Source organism: Fusarium vanettenii, assembly GCF_000151355.1.
Source record: "Fusarium vanettenii 77-13-4 chromosome 9 genomic scaffold NECHAsca_27_chr9_1_0, whole genome shotgun sequence".
Lineage (NCBI taxonomy): Eukaryota > Fungi > Ascomycota > Sordariomycetes > Hypocreales > Nectriaceae > Fusarium > Fusarium vanettenii.
The window spans coordinates 462,530-489,249 of record NW_003315858.1 but is presented as its reverse complement, the minus strand read 5'-3'; the positions used below and the strand labels follow the sequence as shown (position 1 = coordinate 489,249).

General features: G+C 50.5%; 9 protein-coding genes across 9 annotated transcripts; 4 read left to right on the top strand and 5 right to left on the bottom strand.

The window, feature by feature from the left end:
* Positions 1–214: 214 nt before the first annotated feature.
* Positions 215–2,266, bottom strand: NECHADRAFT_48110 (uncharacterized protein; the record flags this gene model as incomplete). Its single annotated transcript, XM_003043719.1, has 1 exon — positions 215–2,266. One exon carries the CDS (start codon positions 2,264–2,266, stop codon positions 215–217), a length of 2,052 nt encoding a protein of 683 aa, XP_003043765.1.
* A 774-nt stretch (positions 2,267–3,040) lies between these two features.
* On the bottom strand, positions 3,041–4,047 carry NECHADRAFT_84488 (uncharacterized protein; the record flags this gene model as incomplete). The annotated part of the gene is made up of 2 exons (XM_003043718.1): positions 3,041–3,415; positions 3,463–4,047. 2 exons carry the CDS (start codon positions 4,045–4,047, stop codon positions 3,041–3,043), a joined length of 960 nt encoding a protein of 319 aa, XP_003043764.1.
* A 1,125-nt stretch (positions 4,048–5,172) lies between these two features.
* Positions 5,173–7,327, bottom strand: NECHADRAFT_101492 (uncharacterized protein). Its single transcript, XM_003043717.1, has 5 exons — positions 7,128–7,327; positions 6,954–7,038; positions 5,807–6,818; positions 5,742–5,757; positions 5,173–5,689 (listed from the first exon to the last, which is right to left on the bottom strand). Exons 1-5 carry the CDS (start codon positions 7,243–7,245, stop codon positions 5,241–5,243), a joined length of 1,680 nt encoding a protein of 559 aa, XP_003043763.1. The 5' UTR covers positions 7,246–7,327; the 3' UTR covers positions 5,173–5,240.
* Positions 7,328–7,929: 602 nt separating this feature from the next.
* On the top strand, positions 7,930–9,379 carry NECHADRAFT_101491 (uncharacterized protein). Its single transcript, XM_003043846.1, has 3 exons — positions 7,930–8,478; positions 8,533–8,830; positions 8,891–9,379. The coding sequence occupies exons 1-3, from the start codon at positions 7,954–7,956 to the stop codon at positions 9,304–9,306; spliced, it is 1,239 nt and encodes a 412-aa protein (XP_003043892.1). The 5' UTR covers positions 7,930–7,953; the 3' UTR covers positions 9,307–9,379.
* Positions 9,380–9,821: 442 nt separating this feature from the next.
* Positions 9,822–12,766, top strand: NECHADRAFT_105211 (uncharacterized protein). Its single transcript, XM_003043845.1, has 4 exons — positions 9,822–10,067; positions 10,123–10,455; positions 10,559–10,734; positions 10,767–12,766. The coding sequence occupies exons 1-4, from the start codon at positions 9,938–9,940 to the stop codon at positions 12,519–12,521; spliced, it is 2,394 nt and encodes a 797-aa protein (XP_003043891.1). The 5' UTR covers positions 9,822–9,937; the 3' UTR covers positions 12,522–12,766.
* A 2,751-nt stretch (positions 12,767–15,517) lies between these two features.
* Positions 15,518–16,657, top strand: NECHADRAFT_84484 (uncharacterized protein; the record flags this gene model as incomplete). The annotated part of the gene is made up of 1 exon (XM_003043844.1): positions 15,518–16,657. The coding sequence occupies one exon, from the start codon at positions 15,518–15,520 to the stop codon at positions 16,655–16,657; it is 1,140 nt and encodes a 379-aa protein (XP_003043890.1).
* A 131-nt stretch (positions 16,658–16,788) lies between these two features.
* On the bottom strand, positions 16,789–18,471 carry NECHADRAFT_84483 (uncharacterized protein; the record flags this gene model as incomplete). Its single annotated transcript, XM_003043716.1, has 5 exons — positions 16,789–17,069; positions 17,208–17,850; positions 18,027–18,037; positions 18,106–18,122; positions 18,419–18,471. 5 exons carry the CDS (start codon positions 18,469–18,471, stop codon positions 16,789–16,791), a joined length of 1,005 nt encoding a protein of 334 aa, XP_003043762.1.
* A 1,688-nt stretch (positions 18,472–20,159) lies between these two features.
* On the bottom strand, positions 20,160–21,659 carry NECHADRAFT_47963 (uncharacterized protein; the record flags this gene model as incomplete). Its single annotated transcript, XM_003043715.1, has 3 exons — positions 20,160–20,216; positions 20,265–20,827; positions 20,885–21,659. The coding sequence occupies 3 exons, from the start codon at positions 21,657–21,659 to the stop codon at positions 20,160–20,162; spliced, it is 1,395 nt and encodes a 464-aa protein (XP_003043761.1).
* Positions 21,660–22,762: 1,103 nt separating this feature from the next.
* Positions 22,763–24,367, top strand: NECHADRAFT_48372 (uncharacterized protein; the record flags this gene model as incomplete). Its single annotated transcript, XM_003043843.1, has 1 exon — positions 22,763–24,367. One exon carries the CDS (start codon positions 22,763–22,765, stop codon positions 24,365–24,367), a length of 1,605 nt encoding a protein of 534 aa, XP_003043889.1.
* Between the last annotated feature and the right edge of the window lie 2,353 nt (positions 24,368–26,720).

Below are 26,720 nucleotides of genomic sequence, written 5' to 3'. Positions count from 1 at the left end.
GGCACGAACCAAATTGATGGGCTTGTCTTCGTTGCTTAAAGTCATGGCTGTGTGTAGCATTTGTACGATTCACAAGACGAGATGGATGATTGCTAACGGCAAGTCTGATGTGTTGACTTCCGTCGCAATAGCAGTCCTCAAGTATTCACGGAACTTAGAATTACAAAACAATCAATGGTATACAAATCTACTCTATGCAGGAAACTATCAACGCTTAATCAACCACCACCAATTCCCCCGCACATCGTCCATTAGACCCCTTAGCAACTACAACAACCATGAACTGATCCTTGGGCACGGTTCTCGTCGTTGGGAACCGCTCCGCCCTCTTCGGTCTCGTAAGACGATCCCTGAAACTCCAGTTGCTGCCTTGAACGGTGATGGCATCCGAGGGTTGGCCGTTGACAAAGGCGGTTACAGAAGTGACTTGGACGTTGGGGTTGTTTGTCTCGATTGTACCGTTGATTTCTACGTTACGGATATGGTTCGATTTGTCTTCATCCTTTTGAGTGGTTGTTGAAGTGACAGTCAAGACAGGCGCGACATCTTTGAATGTCTCCTGGATCGAAGGAGAAAGAGAAATCTCGTCTGTAGGCAGAGGAGGTGCCAAAGGAGGCGTAACCCTGCTCCGAGACCCAGTCTCGTACGCAAAAGCATATCTCAGAAGATCTTGATCTTGCCACGCCTTGGAACAAAACGTGACACCAACGGGCATGCCCTTGTCTGCCATCTTGCCCATTGGTACTGTGATGCAGGGAATACCGAGATGCTTGAATGCTCGTCCTCCGTTGGAGTACAAAACACCAGGACGAAGAGCATCCGTCATGGACTCAAACGTCTCATCTGCATCTGCATACGCCACATCACCGTTGGTTGGGAAAGCCACGAGGTCATACCCGTTGGAATCCATCCACTCCTCATATAGTGTCTTTCGCATCGCATCGAGAGCCTTGGCGGCTTCTTCACACTCAGGCAAGGTATGTAAAGTTCCGTTTCGTTCACGAACCGCTTCGATCATGTCGACGTATCGTACTTGGTTTTGGGACTCGGTGTGCAAGGTTGGATCGTCCATCGGCGCGACGAGGGGATGAATCTTGTCGGGGTCTGCGGAGGGAAGGTTTGGAATCTTGGCGTCGTTGTTTTCTCGGAGGAAGTCGTCCCAGGCTGTGGCGATCATCTGACATCTTTCAATGCTCACCCACTCCTTGGACATGCCTGGCACGTTGGAGCTCTGGCCGGGAAAATCCTTTTTCGTGTATTGTTCGAGGATGGGGAAATCTGTCTCGACGATTGTGGCTCCGAGAGCTTCGAGATTGGCGCATGTTATCTTCCAGAGGTTCAGGACTGAATCTGAGCAGAAAGAGGTTGGCTCGTAGCCTTCGATGCCGAGGAAGCATTTTGGAACAGCGATTCTCTTTCCTTGAAGGGAGGTTATGTCTTCAAGGGTGTGATAATCCGTTGGACGGACTTCTGAGGGTTTTGGGACATGAACATATGGCTGGTTCCGCCAAAAGTCGACTCCTTTTGCTGACTCGACATCATCGGCTACAGCAACATTGAGAACATCAAAAAGATCTCTCATCGACCGTGTATGAGGTACAATAACATCGCAGGTGGGATACAGAGGCCACTGTCCCCTGTTCGGCACTACGCCCCAGCTCGGTGAGTAGCCAACCAGAGAGTTGTTAGAAGCAGGGGCTCGGCCTGATGAGACTGTCTCCCCGGCGAGTCCGAATGCGGCGAAACTCGCTGCTGTTGATGCTCCACAACCGTTGGATGATCCAGAAGCAAATGCGGTGGCCATGTAGGTGAGGTTGTAGGGACTTTCTGCTCTTCCGTAGACGCCACGTTGAGAACCGCCGTCGGCCATTGGTGGCATGTTGGTCTTGCCAATGAGGATAGCCCCAGCCTCACGCAGAGACTTGACAATAGCAGCATCTTCAGAAGCAACAAGATCCGCAAACGCAGGCGATCCAGCAGCCACGGTCATACCCTTGACCTTGAAGCTATCCTTGACGGTGTAGGGAATACCCTCAAGCGGACGAGGAGGGTAGGAAGCCCGGTAGTTGTCCGACTCTTGAGCTTCTTGAAAGACGTTGCGGTTGAGGACGCAGATGGAATTGAAGGAGGGGCCACGGCAGTCATAGTAGCCGATTCTGTGGAGGTAGAGGGAGACGAGTTCGACGCTGGTGATGGATCCTGAGTCGAGGCCCTTTCTCAGGTCGGCGATGTTGGCGTCAACGAGGTTGATGCGTGATATGGCCATGGCTTGGTTGGGAATATGTTTGAAATGGTATATGAGGATCGGTGAGGATATAGCCAGTGATGATTCTGGGTTTGAATGCTGATCAACTTGGAGATGGTGTCGAGGCTATTTATCCCTGACCAGAGGCACTCGCCCCCATCTTGGCCGGCGGCGCGGCGGCCAGACACAACGTGGGAATTCCCAGGTTTCTATAGATAAATGATACGTAAAAGATGCCGAAATTTGGGGGATCGTGTCATGTGCATTGTTTTGACGATGCGATATAGGCAGTTGTGTGGTATCAGTGTCGCGATGCTGCGAAAGAGTACAGGGATGGAAAGTCGAAGCGAAGTTGGGGTGGAAGGTCGAAGCGCTACCCTATACAGGGAACACCGCCAACGGGGTTGATTGTGTTTATTTGTTATCAGTAGACGACATGAGATGTAATGAATATTAAATACATTCTGAGGAGTGTATTAACTCTCGACTCTTAGGTTCTGTAGAGTTAAAGCTCAAGAACTTATCGGTTGTTCTGAACTTCAACAAGTGTGATAAAAGCATCAACGTGGAGTTTGTCGCTCTATAAATCAAGTCTGACCACTGATTTGATGAGTTGGCTTAAGAGGAGGCAAAAAAGATCCAAACAAATGAGATTATCGCTGATGGTTCTTGCTGATAGTATACAAAAGAAAACCGTGCCGTGGTCGACCGTTACCCTGAAACTCCTCCCTGTCATTCTCCCATCCCTTCCATCCCCCAGCTCTGAGCCTCTAATTCGTGCTGTCCCTGGCCTCATCATTCCTTGAAATACTCGGCAATCTCCTCAAGCAAATCAAAAATCTTGTATCGAAGCCGATGCTCTCCCTCTACCGCGATCCAACAGGTAAACACAATCATCTCTTCTGTGAGATTGCCGGAGTGAGGGCCCTTTGGGTTCAACTTTGCCACCTCTTTCTTCTTGCTTTTAGATGCCTCGCCATTCATTGCAGCTTCGTACTTGGCTGGGAGTTGGAGTTCCTCTGCGTTGCACTCTGGTAATGAGTAGATGCGGAGTGCCCCAAGCAACGCCTTCTTCTTGTTTGGTGGTTGTCCCGTCTTTTCAGATCGTCTGAATGTGGCCCAGCGGTCCTTTTCAAGTGTGGCAATGACAGTGCCGTCTGAGCTGACAAGCTGAAGATATGTTAGTGTTGATCCCTATGTCGACTTGGAGAACATACCTTGAAGTCATGACTTATGCCCTTCCAGTTCTTGGTCCTACCAGTCCTGAACCTCCTCGTTCCAGTCCATCTGTATTCCTGCCCACCCAACTCCCACTTGAGAGTCCTGCTCCAAAACCTACTCCTCTTCATCTCAACCGGAAAAACAAGACCCTGAACCTCCTGCTGCTCCTCAAGTTCCTTCTTCGGCGGCGTAGGTCCCATACAAAACCACTTTCTAAACTTTTGCCCAATCCTATACTCCCTCTTTTCTTTCTTCCTCCTCTTATTCTCCATAATCTCATGCACGCCGTCACCAACCTGCAGACGAAAGGAATTCCACATGCTGGTGCGACGTGCACGGGCTATGGCTTTGCTGGATGTGTACTTTGGGTTGTCGCCTTTGTACAAGATGGGACGCCATGTGTCGTGGTGTTTTTGCGGGACGGGGTTGACGATGAAGTATTCTGCTGCGTCGGCGGTTGATGTTGCAAAGAGATGTTTCTTGCCGAGTGCAGCCCGACGATACAGCTGGAGCGTCTTGAGAGGTCCTTGCACATCGTTGAGGACTTGTGTTTCTGTATCGACTTTGTCTGTATTGGCCATGGTTGCTGATTTGATGCTGTGGAATTAGAGTTGATGCCAAGGCAGCTTGGCCGATGGGGATCTTAAATATTGAGATGTGATTGTCTTCACGAGGAATGCGAAATACGAGAATACGGAGGCTCACCTCCCTGCTGGAAGCTTACCCAATCGGGGACCGCAGGCAGCAAAGGTGGTGCGGCTGAGCAGTGCGGGAAATTGGATTGGCCTGCGAGGCGTTTTATAGCGGCGGCTGACGCTGTGAAGGCGTCGGTTGTAGAACTCGAGATTGAATAAAATGGATTTATTGGTACTACTGGCTTTACTAGATGTAGAAGCTGATTCGACAAGACTGATCTCGGGCGAATTCTACTCCCGAGTATTACAACTGGGTATGCACCCGCATGATCGTATTTCGGGTCAAGGCACATTTTCATGTAACAACTTAAGAACCGTGCTCTTGCCGCCAATGGTAATCTATAAATATTAGTGGTCATAGTTTTCTCAATGCCAGTGCGGTATTGAAAATTGTCCCTTGTGAGGTCTGCGTGGGTCAGAAAGCAGAGCTTTCAAGATCAACGAGATGGAGTTACTAACAGCTTCATGACTATTTGCGCTGCTGGAAAGCGAAATTATTTCGATATACTTGAAGTATCTTGAACCCTTCCGGTGATTGGAGGCATTGACATTCTTTTTCTGTCAGATCTGACATCTCACTCTTCAGCCCTCTGCAGCAAATACCCCTGCGCTCCGTACTGGTAATCCTAACTCTCGCTGCCAAGGACCAAGCCTGGGGCCTTTGAACCGTGTTGATGTGTTTAAAAAAAATATGCACTTGATGCTATCACTGGTACCTCACAGATTGGAAAGTGTTTGTGGTTGCCCTGAGCGAATGTCACTCTGCACCAACCTTACGGTTGATTTAAGCTTACCTCCCTAGCCACCAATGGCTGATGATGACATTTTTATAAGCGAGCCCCAAAGAAGAAAGATATCGTCAACTTCTTTCTGCTTCAGACTCTGGAAAGGATGTTGCGTCACGATTGGAGCTGCATCAACATATGATTTTTCAGGCTCCTTCATTACTCTATTCTGATAACAGGCTGGTGTTCCATGATGGGCACAGATTCAAAATTGCACAGGGATTATCGAACTGATAACATACTCTAAGCATATAAACAGAACTACAAGGACAACTAATTGCTTCGTTTGTTCACTTAGGCCTTGACAACATCGAACCCCTTCATAGTATCCAAAGCCTCCCGAATCTCAACCTTGTAAGCCGGAATACCTCCCGAGTAACAAACAGGCTCTACCACCTTGTCAGGAATAGATCCACCCATGTAAGTGCTCCTGGTGGTAGGGAACAAGCTCCTGTTGTTCAGCTCAACCACGTGCTCCTTCCACTTATCGGCGGCGTCCTTGGTCGGGTTGATGTACTTGATGCCGTTGCTCTCCATCTTGGCGATGCAATCGGCGATCCAGCGGCCTTGGACTTCGACGGTCGAGGGGCCGTTGGAGAGGAGGGTTGGGCCGTGGACGCCGTAGATGTGGAACATGTTGGGATAGCCGCTGGTTGTCACGCCGAGGTACGTCTTGGCGCCCTTTACCCATTCTTCTTGGAGTTTGGTTCCGTGGGTGCTCTTGAGGCCGAGTTGGGTCATGACTGTGAAAAGTTAGCTTGGTTCGAGTGATGATTTGCATTTCATGTGACAAACCTCCAGTGACGACATCCTGTATCTTGTTAGCAGTTGTTCAATACGTCTAGGTTATGGGGACTTACAAATCCTGTGGCAACAGCAATCACATCAAACTCATGGTGAGTACCATCGGCAAGAGTAATACCAGTCTCGGTAAACTCCTTGATGGCGTTGTTCTTAATATCCACAACATCCACATTGGGTCGGTTAAACTGCTCGTAGTAGTTGTACTCGAGACAAGGACGCTTGATACCGAAGTAGTGAGGCATCTCGACAGGAGCCAGGAGATCCCTCTTTCGGGGGTCACCGATGCGGGCGCGCGTCTTCTTGAGCCAGAAGTTGTACGACTCCTTGTTGGCTTCTGCGTTGAAGAGGTTGTCCTTGTACAGGGCGACCCAATAGCGGAAGCCACCATCAGCCCAGACTTTCTCGTAGAAGGCGTCTCGTTCCTCGGGGGTATCGTCGAATGTGTTCTTCTCGTACCAGTCGTAGTGGAACCCAGCAAAGCTGGTCTCGCGGAACTTGAAAAGCTCGGGGTACCACTTCTTCTCACGCTCTTGCTCTTCGACGTTGAGCTTCCTTCGACGCATGGGCACAGCCAGGTTGGGAGTTCGCTGGAAGACCTTGACTTCGCCGGCGACAGGACCCCAGGCTTGGGTTATCTGCACGCCAGAGGCTCCGGTGCCGATGATGGCGCAGCGCTTGTTCTTGACGTCGACTTCATAGTCGGGCCAGAAGGACGAGTGATGAATGATGCCCTTGAACTTTTCCATGCCGGGCCAATCTGGGACGTAACGCTTGGCAGCAAAGCCGGTTCCGAGGATGAGGTACTTTGCCTTTGCGGTGCGGCCATCTTCAGTCTTGACGCTCCAGCGACCAGTGTTTGTGTCAAACTCTGCGCCGACGACGACAGTGTTGAAAGAGCAATCCTTCTTGATGTCGAGGACCTTGTCACAATGATCAAAGTATGCGCGGAGTTCGTCATAGGTGGGATAATTGCTCGACCAGTTCCAAGTCTTCCAAGTCTCTGGAAAACTGAACTGGTACTCTGGAACCTCGGAATCCACACCTGCTCCGGGGTAGCAGTTCCAGCGCCTTGACGATCTTGTTAGTGGAGATGTACTCGGATATGAGGGGCGAAGCATGCAGGTGGGGGATCACAAGGCCACTCGGCCCCATAGGACGTGTATGCAAGGAGCCTATTTCTGCTTGACCGGCGTGGGTACTTACCAAGTGCCTCCGAGGTCGTTGCCGGCCTCAAAGATGACGGCCTTGTGTCCACGGTCGCGAAGAGTCTTGAGCATGAAGATGCCGGCTGTTGATGTCAGTATTTGCATGATCCATGGTGCAATCGAGAAGAGAATGGAACCCATTGAAACAGTGTAATAATGGAAAGTCACTTACCAAAGCCAGCTCCTACAATGAGTGCATCAACTTCGATATCCTTGCCATGCTGGGTAGTCGAGTAGGCAGTCAACTTGGTGTTGAACTCGTTGGATCGGATAGGAACGTTTTCGCCCATTTTGAAGACTGTGCTATGAAGAGGAGTTTAAAAAAAGGAGTAGAAGGATGCTGAAAGTTTGTATTGGAATGTTGGAATGAGATGAGAGTGGTGATACAACTTTCAAACAGGATCAAGACGTCCTATTTAACAGTTTCTGATCTATGACTCGCAACGCTGCATCAAACACTCAAAAGAAACCTTGTCCTCCTGTACGAACAAGATTGCGGAAGGTCCTGCAACAGATCGGGCTCCCGTCCGCCGCAACTTGGTCACATTCATGAGGATGCATTGCGTCTTGCTGCGTCTTGCTGCAACGCAGTGCAACACTACAGCTCCAGATTCAGCCCGTATCATCCCCCCTCCCCACGTTCTCCCCGGTTTCCTTGGCGTGGGGAAAGCTCATCTGCCGAGCTAGGATCGTCATCCACCCCGGGAGCGGCGCCGCGTCCTGAATAGCTACCCCTCAGTTTAGGTAGGTGGTGAAACCGCATTTCAGCTGCGGAAGCGGGTCCGCTTGCCGGGGCAAGGGGATCGTCGTGTGCGTTGGGCTAGAACTGAGACACGTGTGTGTCCGAGCACATGACAAGGTTGGGAGAGTTTGTGAGGGGGAGAGAATAAATAGGCGAGTAGAGACTGAGGTGCATATGTTATTGTGGCAAGTATTCACTAGTATTCGTATCTATTCGTATCCTCTTTTTTACTCAGACACATATCAATTCATCCAATATGCCCCTCGATTCAAACGTCGTCACCAAACTACGAGGCATCGTGGACGGGGCCTGCGCAGATACAACTGCAGGTATCCCCGGCACGTCTGTCGTCGTGGTTGGCAAAAGCGGCGAGGAGCTGTTTGCCCACGCTGCTGGAAAAAGAGGAGTCAACTCCCAGGAGCCCATGACGCTTGACAATGTGTTTTGGATTGCCTCCTGCACAAAGATGCTGGCTGGCGTTGCCGTCATGCAGCTGGTCGAGCAGGGGTTGCTCAAGCTTGACGATGGGGAGCAGACGGAGAAGATTGTGCCTGAGCTCAAGGAGCTCAAGGTTTTGAACAAGGATGGCAAGTTGGAGGACAAGAAGAGGGCCATCACTCTTCGCATGTTGCTGACGCACACTTCTGGATGTGCGTATACCTTCTTCAATGAGAGGTTGAGGGATTGGACTCTTCCTGCCGGGTATGATGAGTTTTCGGGTCGTCTTGAAGACATCAAGATGCCTCTGGTGTTCCAACCTGGAGAAGGCTGGGAATATGGTGTAAGTGGCCCTTGCATGAACCGATCTCACTGCATAAAATACTGATAGCCACAGGTGGGCATCGACTGGGCGGGCTTGGCTCTTGAGCGAGTCAGTGGGCTGTCGCTCAACGACTATCTTCAGAAGCACGTGTTTCAACCCCTGGGCATCAAGAACATGTCTATGCTCCCCGGCAAGGATATGCGATCTAGACTGGCCTACATGCACGCAAGGGATCCGGATGGAAAGCTTCGGCCAAGAGATCATCTCTTGAGGCTGCCACTGGTTGTGGACCCTGACAACAAGTCTGAAACGGCGGCCTTGTTTAACAGCGGAGGAGCAGGCATGTTTGCGCAGCCACAGGAGTACTGCAGTGAGTTTTTCCCCTGGTGATCACTGATAAGAGACTCGGGTTATTGACCTTTTGTCGCAGAGGTTCTGGCGGTGCTCCTCAACGATGGAACATGCCCTCGAACAGGGGCCAAGATCCTTCGAAAGGAGACGGTGGATGAAATGTTTCGCAACCAGATTGAAAAGTTCCCCAACGCATCTCGGCAGTTCATCCCGGCGGCAAAGCCGGATCTCACCAACCCGATCCCCGAGCTGTACCCCGTGTCGGGAAACCCTCCGCAGGGCTGGGGTTTGACTTTCATGATGTCCAACGGGGGAGGTACAGGGAGATCAAAGGGAACTGTGCACTGGGCTGGACTGGCGAATCTCTGGTGGTGGTGCGATAGGGAGAATGGCGTCGCGGGAATGGTTTGCACACAGATTCTGCCTTTTGCGGATGCCAAGGTTCTTGGGCTCTGGGCCGAGGTTGAGGCTGAGATTTACAAGGCGATCAAGTAGATACACCCTCTAGAGGTGATCAAGACGTGTGAATGAATGAAATGTGCTTGACTAGTAACCTCGCTTAAACGTTTGGATGAATTTGAAGCTTGCCTTTCCAGTTCGAGACAAGATCCAAGACATGTCAGGCTCGAGGACACGTGGATGAATTCGGGAGTGTCGGAGAACAGGGGCCCGTCAGAACCCTTGCCTTGAATATCCAATGAGTGCGTCTCCTCGTCCAAAGAAAGTTTCGACGGCTCTCCTCCTTTACAATGCATCCTTCCAAAAGAACAACATCCGCCCTCCCTCTGACGTATCATGCATCCATCACGCAGAGTAAAAACGCGGGGAAGATGCCATCGCGGTGGAGTCGACCCCCGGAGAAGCGGAGCTTGCTTCTCCACAAAAAAATATAAGGGGGCACTTCTCGGTTTCGGGTTTTTCCCCCCGCCCTCAACTCGCAGATTGTCCCCAGCTTTTTTCGGCCTTCTTCCGCAATCTTGTTCCTGCTTGGAAAAATGCTGAGAAAAGAGAGATAATATCATATCGCGTGCTTTTATTGGCTGATGCCCCCTTCTCTTCCTTGTCTTGTCCTCTATCCATCGACATATATATCCTGTCGCGAGTCGTCGCGCTCACGTAACGCGTCATGAAGCGTCAGACAAAGCTCGCATGCGACCAGTGCAGGAGGTCTAAAAGGGCCTGCGACGCCCCTCCTCTTGAGCTCCCGGATCACGACAGCTTCTCTAACGGGACCATCGTCCTGGGCAAGAGGCCTGGTGGGTTCCCCCGACCTCCCCCGGTGCTCCCGTGGTCTGTTACTAAATCCCTCAGCCTCGGAGACTGAGCTTCAGCCTTGCTCGTACTGTACAAAGACCAAGAAGCAATGCACCATGAACTGGGCCTGGTCCCAGGTCCAGATCACCGCCGCCCTGGCTGCCGCCGCCCGTGAGGACTCGAGCTTGGAGTGCATCATACCGGGGAAGCGGAGGCAGAGCAGCAGCAAGGATGTCGAGGTTCACCCTGCGATAACAGATACTGCCAGCTTCAGCATTCCCGCTTGTCAACCGGGGCCGTCTCAGGGCCCACCGCAGGGTCTGTTCAGTCAGGAACTGCCGAACCTCGATCTATCGTTCCCCGAAGGGTCTCTCGGTGCCCTGCCGTTTGGTTCCGTGCCGCCAGAGAGTAACGTCCCTGGTCATGACTTTAACATGTCGGCATTTGAGGAAGCCACGTCGTCGTCGTCGGATTACCTGGCTGACAACTTGAGTCATCATTTATCCGTTGGGCCGGAGAGCATCTGTTCGCAAGCGCCACCTGAAGTCCAATTCGACGATTCCCTCTCAGCCTCGCACCAAATTGAACCGATTCCTCCTCCCAGTCGCTCTTCTCGCTCCGGATCAAGTCGACCTGGAAGTGACAAGAGTCGGCAAAGGCAAAAACGCCGTCGCACATCACGGAGCTGGTCAACCCACCAGACCGCCTCTCTATCCCCCTTCTCTATAGACCAGTCAATGATGGCGCGGTCCAACACTCAGTTCATCTCTACCAACCTGTTGAAGATCTATCACGACGTGTTGGAGCACAACCTTAGCTGCTGGCTGACAGAAGTGACGTGTCCATATAGACCCGGCTCCAACACGAGCCCTCATTCTGAATGGGGTGCTTCATGGACGAATCGCATCTACATCCGAACACAGAGACTTGACCGAGTGGCCCAGTCTGCTAAGCTGATACAGTTGACCCGATCCGAGGACCAAGCGGCCACGAGGGCCCTCCACCTTGCCATCATGGCCTTTGCGACCCAGTGGGCTCAAGGTAGTCGTCGTCAACGAGAGCGCTATCATCCCTTTGGCGATCCATTCGAGGATGGCGGACCAGAAGACTTTCTCGACGAGATCTCGGAAGAGTTTGATCGGAATATCCAGAAGCACTTTTGGGAGCAGGCACAAAAGGCTCTGCAGGATGTCGCTGACGTCGAGTCATACCGAGTAGCCTGTGCTGAACTGGTCTTTGGTCTGACGCAGAAACCATGGGGTCGCGATGACGATTCGACCTCTGCGACTGATGGGTTCGACTTTTTGCTTGGTCAAGAGAGGAGGTTCGATGCGGACTCGATGATGGCTGAGCTGGGCGACATCATTTCCCGAGATGGTGCACCGGTCATGATGGAACGAGCAGCTCGAAAGATGCATGCGTTAAAGTTCCAGTTTGACTCTACGAGGAGAGGCCTGGATGGGTTCCGTCGTGGGAAGCAAGCTAGTGACTCTCTTTCTGTCATGAGCCCAGAAGATCGAGGGACTGTTGGCCTGTTGTTTTGGTTAAGTATAATGTTTGACACGGTGTCATCGTCGATGAACGAGCGGCCGGTTGTCGTTTCTGACGCTGAGAGTCAACATGACGATGCTCGGCAACATGCTGAAGGACTAGATGGACAGTGGAATGTCCCTCTGTTTATCCAGGACAGTCTTGAGCAGCCATATCGCATGGTTCACTGGCCATGCACATACGAAGCTGCCGCAGAAGCTGTCACAAAGTCGGCGCCTGTCAAGGTCCTACTCTATCGACACGTCTCGTATCTGCAAAACATTCTCCGAAAGGGAGGCAGGGGAGAAAAGGTCGAGTCGATCATCCGCAACTCGATATCCGTCTTCAGGTACTGGAACCTCACACACGGGGCCTTCTTCAAGGAGCTACTCCACGACTACGAAGCTGTACCAGGACGTATCCAGAGTTGGTTTGTCTGCATATCATGTCACTGGCATTTGGCTGCTCTTATGCTAGCGGACCTGATCGAGTACGTGGATGAGAATGAGCTGGGCGTTGCTTCTGTATCTTATGGCCGTCTTGGAAGCAAGATGGTTTCAAAGATACGAGAAGCCAGCACAAGAGAGCTATCAGACCTAGCAAAAGTCTCAACCCCAGACAGAGGCACAACAGGAATGATATCACCCTCGCTGTCACACTTCCACGACGCCGTAAACGAAGCCACCATCCTCACCGAACCATGGACCATCATCCTCATCCGCGCCTTCTCCAAGGCAGCAGTCCTCCTCATCAGCGAAGCCAACGACTTTCTCGAGTTTGGACTCACGACGAGGGGGAGCTTCCAGGAGAGTCTAGCGAGAGCGGATGAGTGCACAAAGGGGTTGTGGCTGCTGGGTAAGAAGTCTGATATGGCGAGGAGCGTGGCGGATAGGTTGTCTTTGGCGATTCAGAAGCTAAAGGTGTAATTCTATTGGAGTTTGGGATTGTAATATGATCAAGGCAATAATGATCTTTGTTTTGCATGGGCGGTTGGGGTTCTTGATGTGGTGTTAGCTAAATCAAGACTGGTTGTTGTTTGGGTCATTTGGAGTTGTTGGATTTTTGAAGCGAATTTGATGTTATATTACAAAGACCTGGGGGCCTCAGATACGAATGCTTGACTCCTACTAAGACTGTCTTCTAAAAACAACAATTAATCATTTACTGCGAAGCCTGAATATGATATGATTACTGTATTCACGTCTTACTAGTGTGCATCTGTTCAAGGCCTGGTGGTTGTGGAGATGACTTCTCAACTACAGGCCGCCTCAACCCTTTCCATCACGACACGTCAACCTTGCAAAAGTTACAAACATCAAAAAGATTGGTTTTTAGGTGGATGGTTTTGTTTTTTATATAGCGCCTGGTCAGAGGTGGATTTAGGTTTTGCGGATTAGAGAGAGTGGTTTTTGTCTTTTAGGAGCGGATTTTAAGGAGATTTTTACCACTTGACCAGGCGCTGAGCACTTTGTGCTTTTAGGATGGGAGAGTAAAGGGTAACCTTGCATATATGGGTATTGGGAGAGTCTGTAGGGGTTCAAAAAGGCAAAAAGGTAGCCCTTTTTGGGGGACGCCCGGTCAGGTGATGGTTTTTTTATTAGGTTTGCGGATTTTAAGAGAGGTTTTAGGTTTATTTTTTGGAGGTTGTTTGAGAGTGTTAACCACCTGACCAGGCGTCGTGTGTTTTTGTGTTTTGAGATGGGAGAGTAAAAAGTAAACTTGCTTATATGGCTATTGAGAGAGCCTGGAGGGGCTCAATCTTCTGGCTCAGTTATCCCATCGAGCGGTATTGGGTTTTGATACCATCATGACTGTGTCTTTTGCTATCGTGGCTGATAGCTTCTTGTTACCATTGCAGATAATAATCCCGTCGAGTGCTGGGCTTCAGCTATAACAAAGAACACATCATTAACACATCATAGCACCGTATCCCAACCAACACAGTGAACCTATAGGGGTTTAAAAAGATAAAAAAGCAAGGCCCCTTTTGGGTGACGCCCGGTCAGGCGATGGTTTAAGTTTGCGGATTTTAAGAGGATTTTTAGGTTTGTTTTTGGAGATTGTTTAAGAGGATTAACCGCCTGACCAGGCGTCGGGTGTTTTGTTGTTGTTGTTTTTGGATGGGATAGAAAGGAGGAACCTTTATTATATGGCTTTCCCTTCAGCTGGCAAGGACCTCAAACCGGGTCACCACGGGGGCGTCAAGTCAATCAGATTTATGCAAAAGAGAGATACTTCAACTATCACTAACCCCTACCTGAGAAACAAGCGTCTAGACCACAGTTCCCTCATAGGTGAGGTTATACTTATGGCATTCTCTAGTTACCTTAATATTACTAGGGCAAGGTACGGAATGGAGGTGCTTACCAGCTGGGATAAAAAGAGTCTATAGGGGTCTAAAATGACAAAAAGAGAGATCCCTTTTGGGTGACGCCCGGCCAGGTGATTTATTAAGTTTGCGGATTTGGGTTTTTTTTAGGAGGTAAGAAAGAGTTAACCACCTGACCAGGCGTCGAGTGTTTTGTGTTTTTTTTTGTGTAGTAGAGTAAAGGCTGAACCTCCTTATAAGTCTAGTTTTGCACGTCATTGTTACTTAGAGATTCCAAGGTCAGCAACAATAGTGACATATGCTACGTTAAGTATTGCTAAAATACATGACTTCATCGCCTGCCTCCCACTTTTTTATATGAAACAATGGCTGCTTCATGTCAGACTCCATTCCCTAATACCGATCAGCAGCGGAAATATTATAGTGTAGTACAGCTTTAAGGCCTGCCACGGTTCGTGACTCCACTGATAGCACCGGTGTCCCTGAAAGGGCGTGAGCTACGAGACTGGTGTATTCTAGACCATTAAAATACATGCCACCTAACGAGCTCTGGACGCCATGGGCTTAGGGAGAGTTAGATATTCGTATTGTCTATGAGTTTGATTGCCTTCTAGGAGCTATCATCCTAGGGGCCACTAATCTCCATTACTATTATTCGAATAGATACACAACAGGAAGGAACTGCCGGATTAGTCGACGGCCATTGGGGCCAGTGACGACCACGTCGGTTGACTTTCCACGTTCGCAGCGGAACAGTGGCACAATAGGCATTCAGCAAAGAGGCTAGGCGGCAACTCGGTCGCCCGGGCGGAACTCCAAGACGCCATCACCGACGCTCTCGACGTAGCCGGCTATGTCCTCCCCGTGGTTAAGTGGCGGGGTAAAGTAGCTGGCCTTCTAGTCCTTATGGTTGGCGGCATAGGCGATAACACGGATGAGGACCTAGCTGGCTTGCGGGATAGGGATTAGGGAGTCAATGATCTCGACCTTTGGTCCTGGAATTTGTCAACCCTTGACATGCGGCGGTCAGAGGGCTTCACCCTTGGAAACAAGTGCTTCTTTCATTTTGGTTAGAAAATAGAGAAATCAATGGTTTTGTTTATCTGGCTGCGATATCGGACGGGTGTATAACTCTGCTTTGATATCTGTAAAGACTGTTGGGGTTAGCTATTTGGCTATCTTTATGCTGAAAGCTCTCCTCTTCTACAGAGTTTGGATTTATCTTGCGCAAAGGTACATGGTAAAGCAGAGATGTGGTGGAGGTGAGCCTGGGCCGACCGTATTGCGCTTCGTAACCTTTGGCACGGACACCAAGCCAACCCCGAACCGAAGAGTCATTAGTCAGGGGCGGAGTTTTACAGACACACGAGCGGAGTTTCACAAATAATACAGACATCCGAGCGGAGTTGACATTGAGCTAGGGACTATCAAAGATGTTAATTGGCAAAGGTTAAGTGTGTCTCTGGTTTCGCTCCGCCGTCCGGAGGCCGTGGGGAGATATATGTAAGCCATGTCGACGACGGACTTGTTCCATCGAGCATCAATCCCCCCGAAAGTCCTCCTGTCTCTTCCGAACGCCAGTTTTAACCAAATATGACAACTCCTTCGACTCAGCGGGCGGTCGTGCTCGAGGAGTTTGGTAAACCAGTATCCGTCGTCAACAGGCCCATCCCAGAGGCCATCCCAGGCAGCGTCGTTGTCAAAGTCTACGCAGCGCCGCTTGCTCGCTATCTGCGGACCTTCTACGATGGAACAATCCCCGCACCGAGGCTCAACCCTCCGTTCGTCCCCAACCCTGGCGCCCTGGGCCGCATCTACAAGGTTGGCAGCGGCGCCGTCAAGCTCAACGTGGGAGACCTGGTGTACGTCAGTACGGCCCTTGTCGGCCGCGATGACCCAAACACCTTCATCCTGATGGGCCACATCAAGGGCAACCCCGGGCCGAACACCGACAGGCTGGCCGAGGGTGACTTCCGCGATGGCTCGTTCCAGCAGTACCAGCGAGCGCCCCTCGAAAACGTCTTTCCGATCAACGAGCGCCGCATCAAGGAGCTGGGTATCGACCCCATCAACTTGGTGTCCATCTCGGGCTTGTCTGTAGCGGCTGGGGCAGTATTTGAGGCGGGCGATGTCAAGGTCTCGGACACGGTCATCATCGGCCCATCTGGCGGCACGTATGGAGGCAACGCCGTTGAGTTGACTCTCGCGGTGGGTGCCAATGTCATCGCCCTGGGACGAGACGAGGAGAAGTTGGCCGAGTTGAAAAACAGGCTCAAGAGCCCCCAGCTCAGCACTGTTGTCATGACTGGTGACGTGGATGCCGATGCTGCAAACATCATCGCTGCCACGCCGGGAGGCGAAGGAGCCGACGTCTACAACGACTGGGCCCCCGGCGGTGTCCCGAGTGCGCCGTACCTGCCCGCTGCTGAGCGTGCGCTCAAACGGGGTGGACGCATCGTCCTGAGCGGCGGCGCCTATGGCCACATCGAAGTTGGGTACATTTCGATGATTCTGAAGAAGCTTAGGGTTGGGGGTTCGTGGATGTGCAACCGTCAGTCTATGGAGCGCATTGTTCGGATGATTGAGGACGGGAGGATCAATCTGGGGCCAGACAGTGGCATCCAAATCAAGAGTTTTGGGTTGGATGAGGTGCATGACGCTGTGGATCATACCGAGAAGGCGACTCGCTGGAGAAACATCACCATTGTTGCTCCGAATGCATTTGATGGCTAGGGGGTTGTTGGATCCTGAGCTATGTAGTTTGAACGAGTGCCTTGTCCTTGCCCGTCTGTTTCGTACGGCAATTTAGTTTGATGTACTCTCAATAATAGAGAGCCTCCCCTCGCTCCGGCGACCGATGCGCTTCATGTGTTTCCGGACTGTGTGCTGAGCTTCAAGACAGGTTGATCGACACGCTGCAACATCTTGGGCAGTGCGTGTCTGCAGGGGTCCGTCGGAAGGCCTTGTCTAGCAGGAGTGCCGAGCGCGGCCGACCGTTCTTCGCCGCCGGTCTGTGGACGGAACGAGTTACAGCATGGCATAACCTCCCATTCTCCTGCCTCAACTCCATGCAGCCGACCAGAGTGCTGATGAGAGCTGTAGTTAGGCTTGGGATTTTCCCTTGGTTCATCAAGGTGTGGAATTACTGGATGGAGTCTTGTGTCACAAGGTATATAACTGTTGAAAGGTATCTTTCAATTTTTACCGGTACAGCAATTGCGATATCTTGTCTTGGTTTGCCGACTGCCCTCCTTAGGTGACTCTGAGCGGGTGAGTTACGTACCCAATGAGCTAATTATGATCCAGGATGAAATGCCCTCTGATCTCTCGTTGACGTCGAGGAGGCTGAAATGGTTCTCGTGCTGGCAAAGCGGGAAGAAGCATACATAGGACTCCTCCGCTTCCGTATGCTGATGCCATTCCGAGATTTTGTTCGCAGCCGTCTCAAATGGGCGGGCCATTAACTGCTGGGGATCCTTCTGTTGATGGATGGGCACGCAAAATCCGACGCGGATATATCCCAACTTATCGGATAGATGTAAACACGCAAGGATGAGGCTGTCATTGAACCACCTCCTCGACTTGAGTCTCTCCAGTGATTTTGCATCAAATCGAAAGTCAGAGCCATCCAGGAGGAGTATGTTATTCGACGATTTAGAGACCTCTGCGACGAATGCATTGAGCTCGTCGTTTGCGGTGGACAGAGACCCGCCGGGATCAGAGAAGCCCGCACTAACGAGCTGGTTAAGGAAGTCATACTGGTTGGGCCCCCCTGTGTCCAGCACGAACGTAACCTGCTCCGTGAGAAAGCCCAACACGGCTATCTTCTCCAGCTGCTGAGGTAGCTCCTCGATGAGTGAGTTCAACGTGGAATCGCTTGACTTTCCAAGATGGGACGGTATAACCTCAAAGCTAGCTTCTGGTATCTGTAGAAAGCAGAAGATCAGGCTATTGGAGAACAGGATGGGAGGCTGGACGTCTAGTCCTCCCTTATTATTACCACCTGTCCCTATGTCTTAATCCCCTACTCCGCCGGGAAACGCGAGCCTCTCTGCGGTTAAGATAGGAGAAAAAGGGCTACTTATATCGCGACTTATAATACTATAGTAGAAGCTAAAGAGAGATACCTAGAAGCTAAGACTAATAAGTGCCTAGCTATAAATAAGTCGCTATTTATTAACCTCGCCGAGGCCTATATCTATAAATATTATAAAAAGTTACTAAGTATTATTTAATTATTATTATCTTAGTTATTATCTAAGCAGAGGGAATCGGCTCCCCGGATTTGCGATGGTGGGTAAGGCTATGTTTTATACACCCTCTGACAAACTCGATTCAAGATAGCCCCCGCGGGTTCCGTGGGATTCAACAGAGATTGACTTTTCCAGGTCAAGGAATGAGATAGGAGGTCTGGGGAAGATTATGCCAAGGAAGGATGCTCGAGCCGCCGTGAGCCGAGACGTTGGCTTAAGCCGGGATACGGCAATGGCTTACCGGGAGGGAAGCTCGAAGCGCCGAGGCTGTTGACTCGCGAATAGGTTCACCATTATCCCTAAGAGCTCCTAGAAATTGTCAATTATCACTTTCAAACGAAAATAAGTATAAAGGGGAGCAGGTCTCTATTGGAAATCGTTGATATTGTCTTGCTGCCAGACACGCCCCGGCGACTCCGATCGCTGACCAGGGGTAGTTCACGACCACGACCTAACAAGACTGCTGGACAAACATGATGGTGGTATGACTCGAGACAACCAAAAAAGATTCTAGGTCTCTATCGATCGGACTGCAGGCGAATACCTCTGAGCTTTGGCCAGACTTGTTATCGTCGAGTACGGGGACAGACGATCATCGGGCCGGCTTCGTTTCCCCGTGAGTGTCACTACCTAGACCCAGCGCTTCGGGCTTGAGACTCCGCAGCTGCCTCTTCACCCAGCAGCCGCCGTGGCATCATCGAGGTGGAGAGACAGAGTGTGACTTCTCACACTCCACGAAGGTGATGTCCTGATTGCGTGTGGTGTTGATGTCCGCCCCTTGATCATTGCCACTTCCAGCCGACCCAGAGACGCCCAGTCTAGACCCAGTCCAAATTACGCAACAGATTGAGGATTCTAGATGCCATTGGTCATGGCAAGGCCCCAGCACAGCTCAGTCGAGAAGGCTTCAGGTCGGAATATCGGATATCGAGCGAGTTAGTAGGCTTGAGTAGGATTACCCCCGTCATCTCCCCATAACCCCGCTGGAACTCTTAGTTCAAGGGTTTGCCCTGAAGGCCTTTTCGCCATCACTAGGATCGGGGATCTCTCCTGTTGGTCGATGAGGTTATCTGAGTGTCCATGACAGCGTTCAGTTACCAACGCCAGCCCCATCTGGGGATGATACTTTGCGTCAGCGCACTATCATGTATCACTGGATAGATACCTGGCGGTTACGCAACAAAAACAACCTCTTGAGGTAACTCCGGGAGAGAAAAGCAGATAATCAGTGGCGGGGAGCGTGATTAGCGAGTGGGATCAGTGGATTACTAACAATATCTCCTTCAGACAAGAAAGCCATCTTGGCCCCAACCTGTAATGAGGTGGCCAGCCGCATTGAGGTGGCAAATATTTGAAAAGTCTGTTATGCTAGAAGGAATGAAACTAGTTAGTGGCACGTTATTGTTCTTCCGGGGGGACCATGGGGCTCGTAGTCTGCCGATTGTTAGGACACAAATGGGCAGCTATGAAGCTTATGTCAAGCCGAGACAATGCTTTGGAATCGTGAAGTCTTTTTTGAGCTTGGATCTGAACGATAAGTCCGATATGAGGCTGTTGGCGAGTGCAGAGGCCAGGGGTTCGCGGGGTGGGAGGGATCTATCAGCTCAAAAATGCTGTAAAGGCTACATCATCATGTCATGAATTAACGCAACAATACGGAGTTTTTATGTCTTTAGTGCCATATTGCCGGAGTGTGTAAAACTTGGACTATTGTAATGCCTCCATGGGTGTCAAATCCAACGATCAAGGACCGTAGTTGGGATATTACATCATGTCAGCCGTTGCTCAGTACCATTTCAAAGAGATTGGCTCATGTGACCTCAAAAATAGATGAAAAAACAAGGTTCAACAAAAATAGTTCTATTTCCTGGATGACGAAGGCTCTTGCAGGGGATGTTCCAACCAGGATGAAGTTCTATGTACAACGCTCGATCCCCAGCTTCCATGCTAGCAACCAATCATCTCAAATCCAAATGCATCAACTAAGCTACGTTGCAGGAAAAGGGTCTTCCAACGTCTCCCTTGTCGAACTTGGCAACCTAGACTATTGTTAACTTTAGTGGCTTATGTTGGGTAGATAAACTCACGATCTGGTCGAAGCTGGAGTAAGTGCCAGCAATAAAGATAAAAAATCCCACAACAAAAACAATCAAGTTGGGGATGGCTCGCTTGAGGTTGTGCCTATCATACCAGTTGCCCTCCTTGAGGAGACGGAACCAAAGGATAGGAGGGATCCAGAAGGAAAAGCCGGAAATGAAGAGGGAGGCGCAGATGGAAAGAAGCTCCGAGAAGAAGGGAATAGCCTCAGCAATGATCCAAGACAGGATAGTGATGAACGAAACGACTGCAATCCAGGAGATCCAACCCTTGGGAGTGTTGATGTATCGCGTAATCGAGTCTTTATACATTCTTCCGTGGATGAAGCGACATGCAACCGTAGCGTTGATCGAGCCCGAGATGTAAATAACAGGCAGGGCAATACCGAAAGCGATCTTGGACACCAGAGGGCTTGCGGACAGCAAAGCTGGAGACTGCACGCTCTGACCAACGAAGGCGTAGATGACTGCGCCAGTGATGGTATAGAGGACGATTTCGGTGCATCCGAGAGTAACGATGGACTTGGTAAAATCGGCCGGAGTATGCATTTCACCTGTTGAAGACTGCGTAAGTAAGAATATTACTATTGGCTCGAGTATATGGAACTTACTCATGAAACTGAACTGAGCAGCTGCAAAGGCATACGAAAAGACAATGTTTGAGATGGCGACCATAGCCTGAGTGAAGGACAGGTCGTCCTGGGGCCATGCAGACCAATCAGACGAAGACATGCCTCCAGGAGTCTCCGATCTCTGAACGCCAGTGGCGATGATAGTGATGCCAATGGCAATGATGATGGAGGCAAAGTCGACATATCCCAGGATAGCAATCTCGGTGAAACTGGGAGGAATAGCCAGAACCAAGAGAATAATGGCAGAGATGGCGCCAAACACCAGAGAGCAGACATTGGTCGCCCCGGTGATCTTGACGAAAGCAATCGTGCCCGTGAGACAATGGGAGCCAGTGGCGAGAACCATCAGGCCCACAAAGATGACTGCAAAGATCTTGTCGCCAAAGCTTCCGAATAAGAGCCGACCAGCATCGACATAGTGATCGATGTGAGGGTACTTGAGCTTGGTAAGACCGACCATGTAACTGGCATACATGGCAATGAGGCCTACTCCAACACAGGCAATGGTTCCGGGGACCATGCCGAGGGTGGCAAAGGCTCCTGGGAGACTCAAACTGCCGAGGGCAATGGCCTGGACAATGAGGACGACAGTCAATCTCTTCCAACCAAGGCGGTGGAAGTGGGCATCGCCCTGGATGGTCTTTTCCTTCTCAAGATCGGTCTGAAGGTATTGGCTTGGGACCTCATCGAACGAAGGCTGTCGCTGGATCTCATCGCCAGTCTTTTCGGCCCTGGAGATCTGGTCTTGGCCCATGATTGCGACTGCCTGATGTCTTTGGGAGCAATGGGGAGAAGGTCTAGAAGGATTGAAGAAGCAAAGAAGGGGGATGAAGATGGAGAAGAAGAACTAAAACTCCACGGGGAACGAGCAAAGTTATATCTCGAACCAGCCAAGGACCAGTTCCCCATGGGGACCGGGGTGTCTCCATGGAGCTTACCTATGGGGAACAGTCACCCCAAGCATGGATGAGGTTCTTCTGGGGTGATAGGGGTTAGTCGGAGTTCCGGAGAGAACGAGACATATTGTTTCGAGAACATCACGCTTTGACAAACAAGAGTGTGGGCATGGTTGGCCGAGGTTCCTTGTCCCGGTAACCATAGTGGATTATGGCCCAACCGAGCGTGGAGGAGCCCGGCCAAGGCGATGGGGTTTAAGCCTGTGTTTACCGATTGCTGGAGTTTTTGGCGAGTCAGAAGCGCTAAGTGGGCTTTTTGTGCTGGTAGGGCGTGGTGACAGGTGGTGATGTTTTGGGAAAAGGTTTGGACGGTGACATGCCAGTAGCTCAAGTCTATACTGTATCATGTTGACTATAACGGTTCATGTATGTTGTCCATGTATTTCTTCTTGCAACGGCCTGACATGCAGCTAATATCAACGACGAACGCATCCTCCAACTCCAATTTCCTCGTGCGGAGAGACAGGCTCCGTCACATCCCCCGTCACCAACAGCATATCGAGCGGGGAAGAGGTTGGGGTCACTTGGGGTTTCAGTGACAAACCGATGATGGAGTGAGAAAACACGCCCTGGCGCAGTTTATACGATTCCCACTCATAACTGGGATCTGTATGGTAGGACGTGGGCCGCATGATGACCAGCTGCCGAGGAAAGGATTTCAAAGTGGAGAACTCGCCTGGGAAGGAAGGTGGGAATTGAACTGGGAGGGAAGTTCGAAGCGGTTTATGCGCGTGTGGTGCATGTTGGGAAGAATGACTCGCTCTTTCGAGGCTTTGAGATCCGAGGTTATCGTGTGATTTGTTTTATCAGTTTGGGCATAATGTGGCTTTTCAATCTCTTTGGATATCTTGATCCTTGATTCACTCTCTTTTCTATTACTGAGTGTATCATCACATCAACAATGTCAACCACCTTGTTCGTCAATGGTCGCATCTTGACCAGTGCTGGGACAGGCCTCAATGGCACGGCCCAGTTCTCGGACTGCATGCTTGTACGAGGGGATAAGATCGCCGCCGTCGGAACCCGAGAGGAGATTGGACATGTCCAAGACGCAGAGGTTCGCGATCTTGAGAAGAAGATTGTGCTTCCTAGCTTCATCGATGGACACATGCATCTTTTGCTACTTGGCCAATCCTTACGAAAAGTCGATCTGAGTCATTGCAAGACCCTCGACGATATTCGATCCGTTATTCGAGATTATGCTGTCGCAAACCCTGATACCCCGACTATTCTGTGCAAAGGATGGAGGAATTGGATGACTCCTGATGGTGTAACGGCCGCGATGCTTGACGATATCGATCCGAGACCTATATTTATCGACGCTGGCTCTCTTCACTCGTGCTGGTGCAATACCTCTGCTCTTAAGCAGCTCAACGTGGCGGATATGCCTGATCCGGCTGGAGGCAAGATTCACCGGGATGCTGATGGAAAGCCTTCTGGTCTCTTAGATGAAGGTGCCATGATGTCCATCATCTGGCCCTTCCAAGCTAGTTCGTCTCCCAAGGAAGAGCGCATTGAAGCTATCCGCGCGGCTGTGCAAGAGTACAATGCTGCAGGTTATACTGGAGCCGTGGAAATGGCCATGGATGAAGATGCCTGGGATGCCCTTATCACTTTATACAAAGCCCAACCAGATCTTTCACTTCGTGTGTCGGCATACTGGTTGATCAAGCCGACGGCCGATCTCGAGCAAAACTCCAAGCAAGTACAGCGAGCGATCGAACTGAGCCGGATATACAACTCTACAACAAGCCCTGATGTCCGTCTTGTTGGCATCAAAGTTATTACGGATGGAATCGTTGATGCTTGCACTGCTTACTTGTCTGAACCGTACTGCACTGCAGACAAGCCGCCACCTATTTGGGAACCTGAGCACTTGGAATCTGTTGTCAAGGAGGCGGATGCTGGTGGACTGCAAATTGCGCTCCATGCCATTGGCGATGGAGCAGTCAAAATGGCCATCGATGCCCTCGAGAAGCACGCCACACCTGGTCGACGGCATCGAATCGAACATTTGGAGCTTACTTCCCCAGAAGACGCAAAGAGGCTTGGAAAGCTTGGGTTGACGGCATCAATTCAGCCTATCCACGCAGATCCCACCGCGCTCGTCGAGTGGCCTCGACTGTTAGGAGAAGAACGATACGAACGAGCATTCGCATACAGAGAATTCGCAGACGGAGGAGCTCTTATGGCCATCGGAACAGACAGCCCAACATCTCCTTACTCACCCCTGCACAACTTCCAAGTCGCCATCAACCGAAAGTCCTCCAAGGACCCCAGTTGTCAAACAGTGATACACGAGCACTTCCGGTTAGGTCTCTGCGAGACGTTTGTTGCTGCTTCCGAGGGAGCAGCCCGCAGTGTGTTTTTGGAGGATCGGACGGGGAGCTTGGAGGTGGGCAAGTTGGCGGATTTTATTGTGGTTGATATGGAGTGGAATAAGGAGGATTTGTTGCAGGGCAAGGTTAGGGAGACTTATTACTCTGGGAGAAAGGTTTTTGGGTAATTTTCAGAGAATGAATTAAAAGCATTGTGTTCAAATTTATCTGATGTGCTCTCCCTTGTCAAGGTTGCGTGGGATCAAAGGCGTACGGCCGCTGTAAGCTGAACAGATCCTTTCCATTGCGAGAAAAGGAAAGCTTTAACCACACTCAGTCACAACTACTCTTCTGTTGGCTTGATGCTTGTATTGAGCTCTGTTTTCGCCCCAACTCTAGTCCATAGAATATTTATTTGGCCAAGCTCGAAGGCCATACAAACATAGCGAGATGGGCATCAAGCCAACGTGCTCACCATCGCCCTGGGGACGATGGTCAACATTTTTAACCTGTTGCGCTTCCTACTCGAGGAGGCTGCTCGACAGCGGCTCATCACTGATGCTTCTGCCTCTGCTGCGGCTGTCTCTGTTCGCACCCGCGTTGGCTCTGTCTCGCCTTGAATAGGAGCGCAAGACTTGAATCAACTACCCTTAAAAACCACAATCATGACCAATTTTTCTAACAAGACAGATGACCATCTGTCAAATCGCATCCCGTACTTCAATTCCGCCTGCAGTTATCCCGTTGGATTCGAAGGCGTAGGTGCCCAGCAGGCTCGTCCATTTAACTCTCGCGAAATATCCATGTGAATATTTGACCCTTTACCTTTGGCATCGGACCAAGAGTAGCATTCACCACTGTCTTTATGATGATTGCCATAAATCCTTTCTCTTGCAAAGATAGATTTCCAGTATAGTTTTAAAGATTTCATGTAGAATTTGACATAAAATTGACATGATCCCAATTCGACCAAATACGGATAGACACGGTCCTTCACAGCCACCCACTCACTCAAGCGAGTCCTCTGCCGCTGCACACTCTCCATAAAGTCATTTATCCCCCCGCTCTCGCTCATGTGCGCCCCTCCTTCCATCTCCCTGAACTTAACATTCATCAACGTCGCCAGAGCCAAGAGCAGTGCCCAGACCAGATGGAGTTGGACCTTCTGGTGCTGTTACCTCTCAGCGCGCTTCCTACATGTATGTTAGTGTGGCTAGTGTATCTGCCTTGCTGTTGCTGTGGGCTTCGTCTCGTTGGCGCCGGCTCATGGGGCGGCGCGATGGAGGGTAACTTTGCGTCAAGGAAATCTGTCAGTAATGATACTTCAGTGTGAGGCACCATCCTCCCCATTCTCTCATAAGCTTCTGAGTATCCCGCTTGAGCGTTAATGGCTGCCCATACCTCACAGATTGCATATCCAGCGACAAGGATTCCAGGCCAAGTATGCGCCCATCACTTGGCTGAATTGACATGGTAATTTGATCTGCCCCATCCATGATCAGTTGGGGGTGTTCCATTCGGAATGGACCATTCCCACAAAATAGTTCCAGTAATGTCTCCCATATGTGTATATCTCACACCTAAACTCAAAGGTAACCCCAGTCCTTTTGCTTAAATGTTATTATTTGTATTCCTTTTAATGACTAAAAACTGGCATTTTAGTGATCCCATGGTTGTTAGTGCTTCCTGGTTGGATGCATGTCTACAAGTGGGAGAAATAAGCCGCCTTCATAGTTCATACACACGCACAAGGGTATTATATGCGTTAAGATGTTACCAAGGCTTTTGGGGTGGAACTTGAAGGAGGCAAACCGCGCATCCAGAGCGTCGAAAATTCCCTGATGTTCCCCGGCGGCCTTTGCAGCCACATAGACCTGTCAGGGGAAAACCTCCCTGTCAGAGGCCCTCTCAGACATCAATGTAGGAAAGCTCGCCACGACTTCTGAGCTTGGTACCTTTGAGGAATCTTCCTCATCTGCGGAAAGACGGCTGGCCCGCCTAGCCAGGAGGCTACAGGCGGTATTTAGCTCCGAAGCTCCTGGAGCATATTCTCGTAATCGCCCTTTAGTCTGAATCTCTTCCAAGTCCTTGAGCTTGGCGAGGTCGTCGCCCACTAGCCTGAGGATCAGCTTTTGCATATAACGCGCTAACTCGAGCTCCCCACCATCGAACTCTCACTACAGTGGTTGATCACAACCACACTTCTTCCGTAGTATAGTGGTCAGTATGCAAGCTTGTCACGCTTGAGACCCGGGTTCAATTCCCGGCGGGAGAGACGCCACACGAGTAGCAACTCGTGAAGATTCTTTTTTTGTTGTTGTCAATCATTGTTGTATTACCATCGTGTCTACTTGATGTACCTTGGTTAGGAGTCTTTTTTTGCTGTACCAGATTTCTCTACCATTCACCGCCTAAAGGGCAATACATCAGTGAGTGTCATACTTCAATTTGAATGATCTGTTCATACATCGTAGGTGCTGAATCAATGTTTGCATTTTGGTTGATCCCAAGTCATAACGTCGTTCCTTCCTCAACATTCTG

Excerpts from the sequence above, each read along its gene's own strand:
- NECHADRAFT_101492 (XM_003043717.1), bottom strand. The coding sequence starts at position 7,245 with ATGGGCGAAAACGTTCCTATCCGATCCAACGAGTTCAACACCAAGTTG. Across the intron at positions 7,039-7,127 it reads CATTGTAGGAGCTGGCTTTG|CCGGCATCTTCATGCTCAAG; the intron begins GTAAGTGACTTT and ends TGACATCAACAG. Across the intron at positions 6,819-6,953 it reads AACGACCTCGGAGGCACTTG|GCGCTGGAACTGCTACCCCG; the intron begins GTAAGTACCCAC and ends AAGATCGTCAAG.
- NECHADRAFT_101491 (XM_003043846.1), top strand. The coding sequence starts at position 7,954 with ATGCCCCTCGATTCAAACGTCGTCACCAAACTACGAGGCATCGTGGAC. Across the intron at positions 8,479-8,532 it reads GAGAAGGCTGGGAATATGGT|GTGGGCATCGACTGGGCGGG; the intron begins GTAAGTGGCCCT and ends TGATAGCCACAG. Across the intron at positions 8,831-8,890 it reads GCAGCCACAGGAGTACTGCA|AGGTTCTGGCGGTGCTCCTC; the intron begins GTGAGTTTTTCC and ends CTTTTGTCGCAG.
- NECHADRAFT_105211 (XM_003043845.1), top strand. The coding sequence starts at position 9,938 with ATGAAGCGTCAGACAAAGCTCGCATGCGACCAGTGCAGGAGGTCTAAA. Across the intron at positions 10,456-10,558 it reads TCTCGGTGCCCTGCCGTTTG|TCATCATTTATCCGTTGGGC; the intron begins GTTCCGTGCCGC and ends TGACAACTTGAG. Across the intron at positions 10,735-10,766 it reads TCGGCAAAGGCAAAAACGCC|ACCGCCTCTCTATCCCCCTT; the intron begins GTCGCACATCAC and ends TCAACCCACCAG.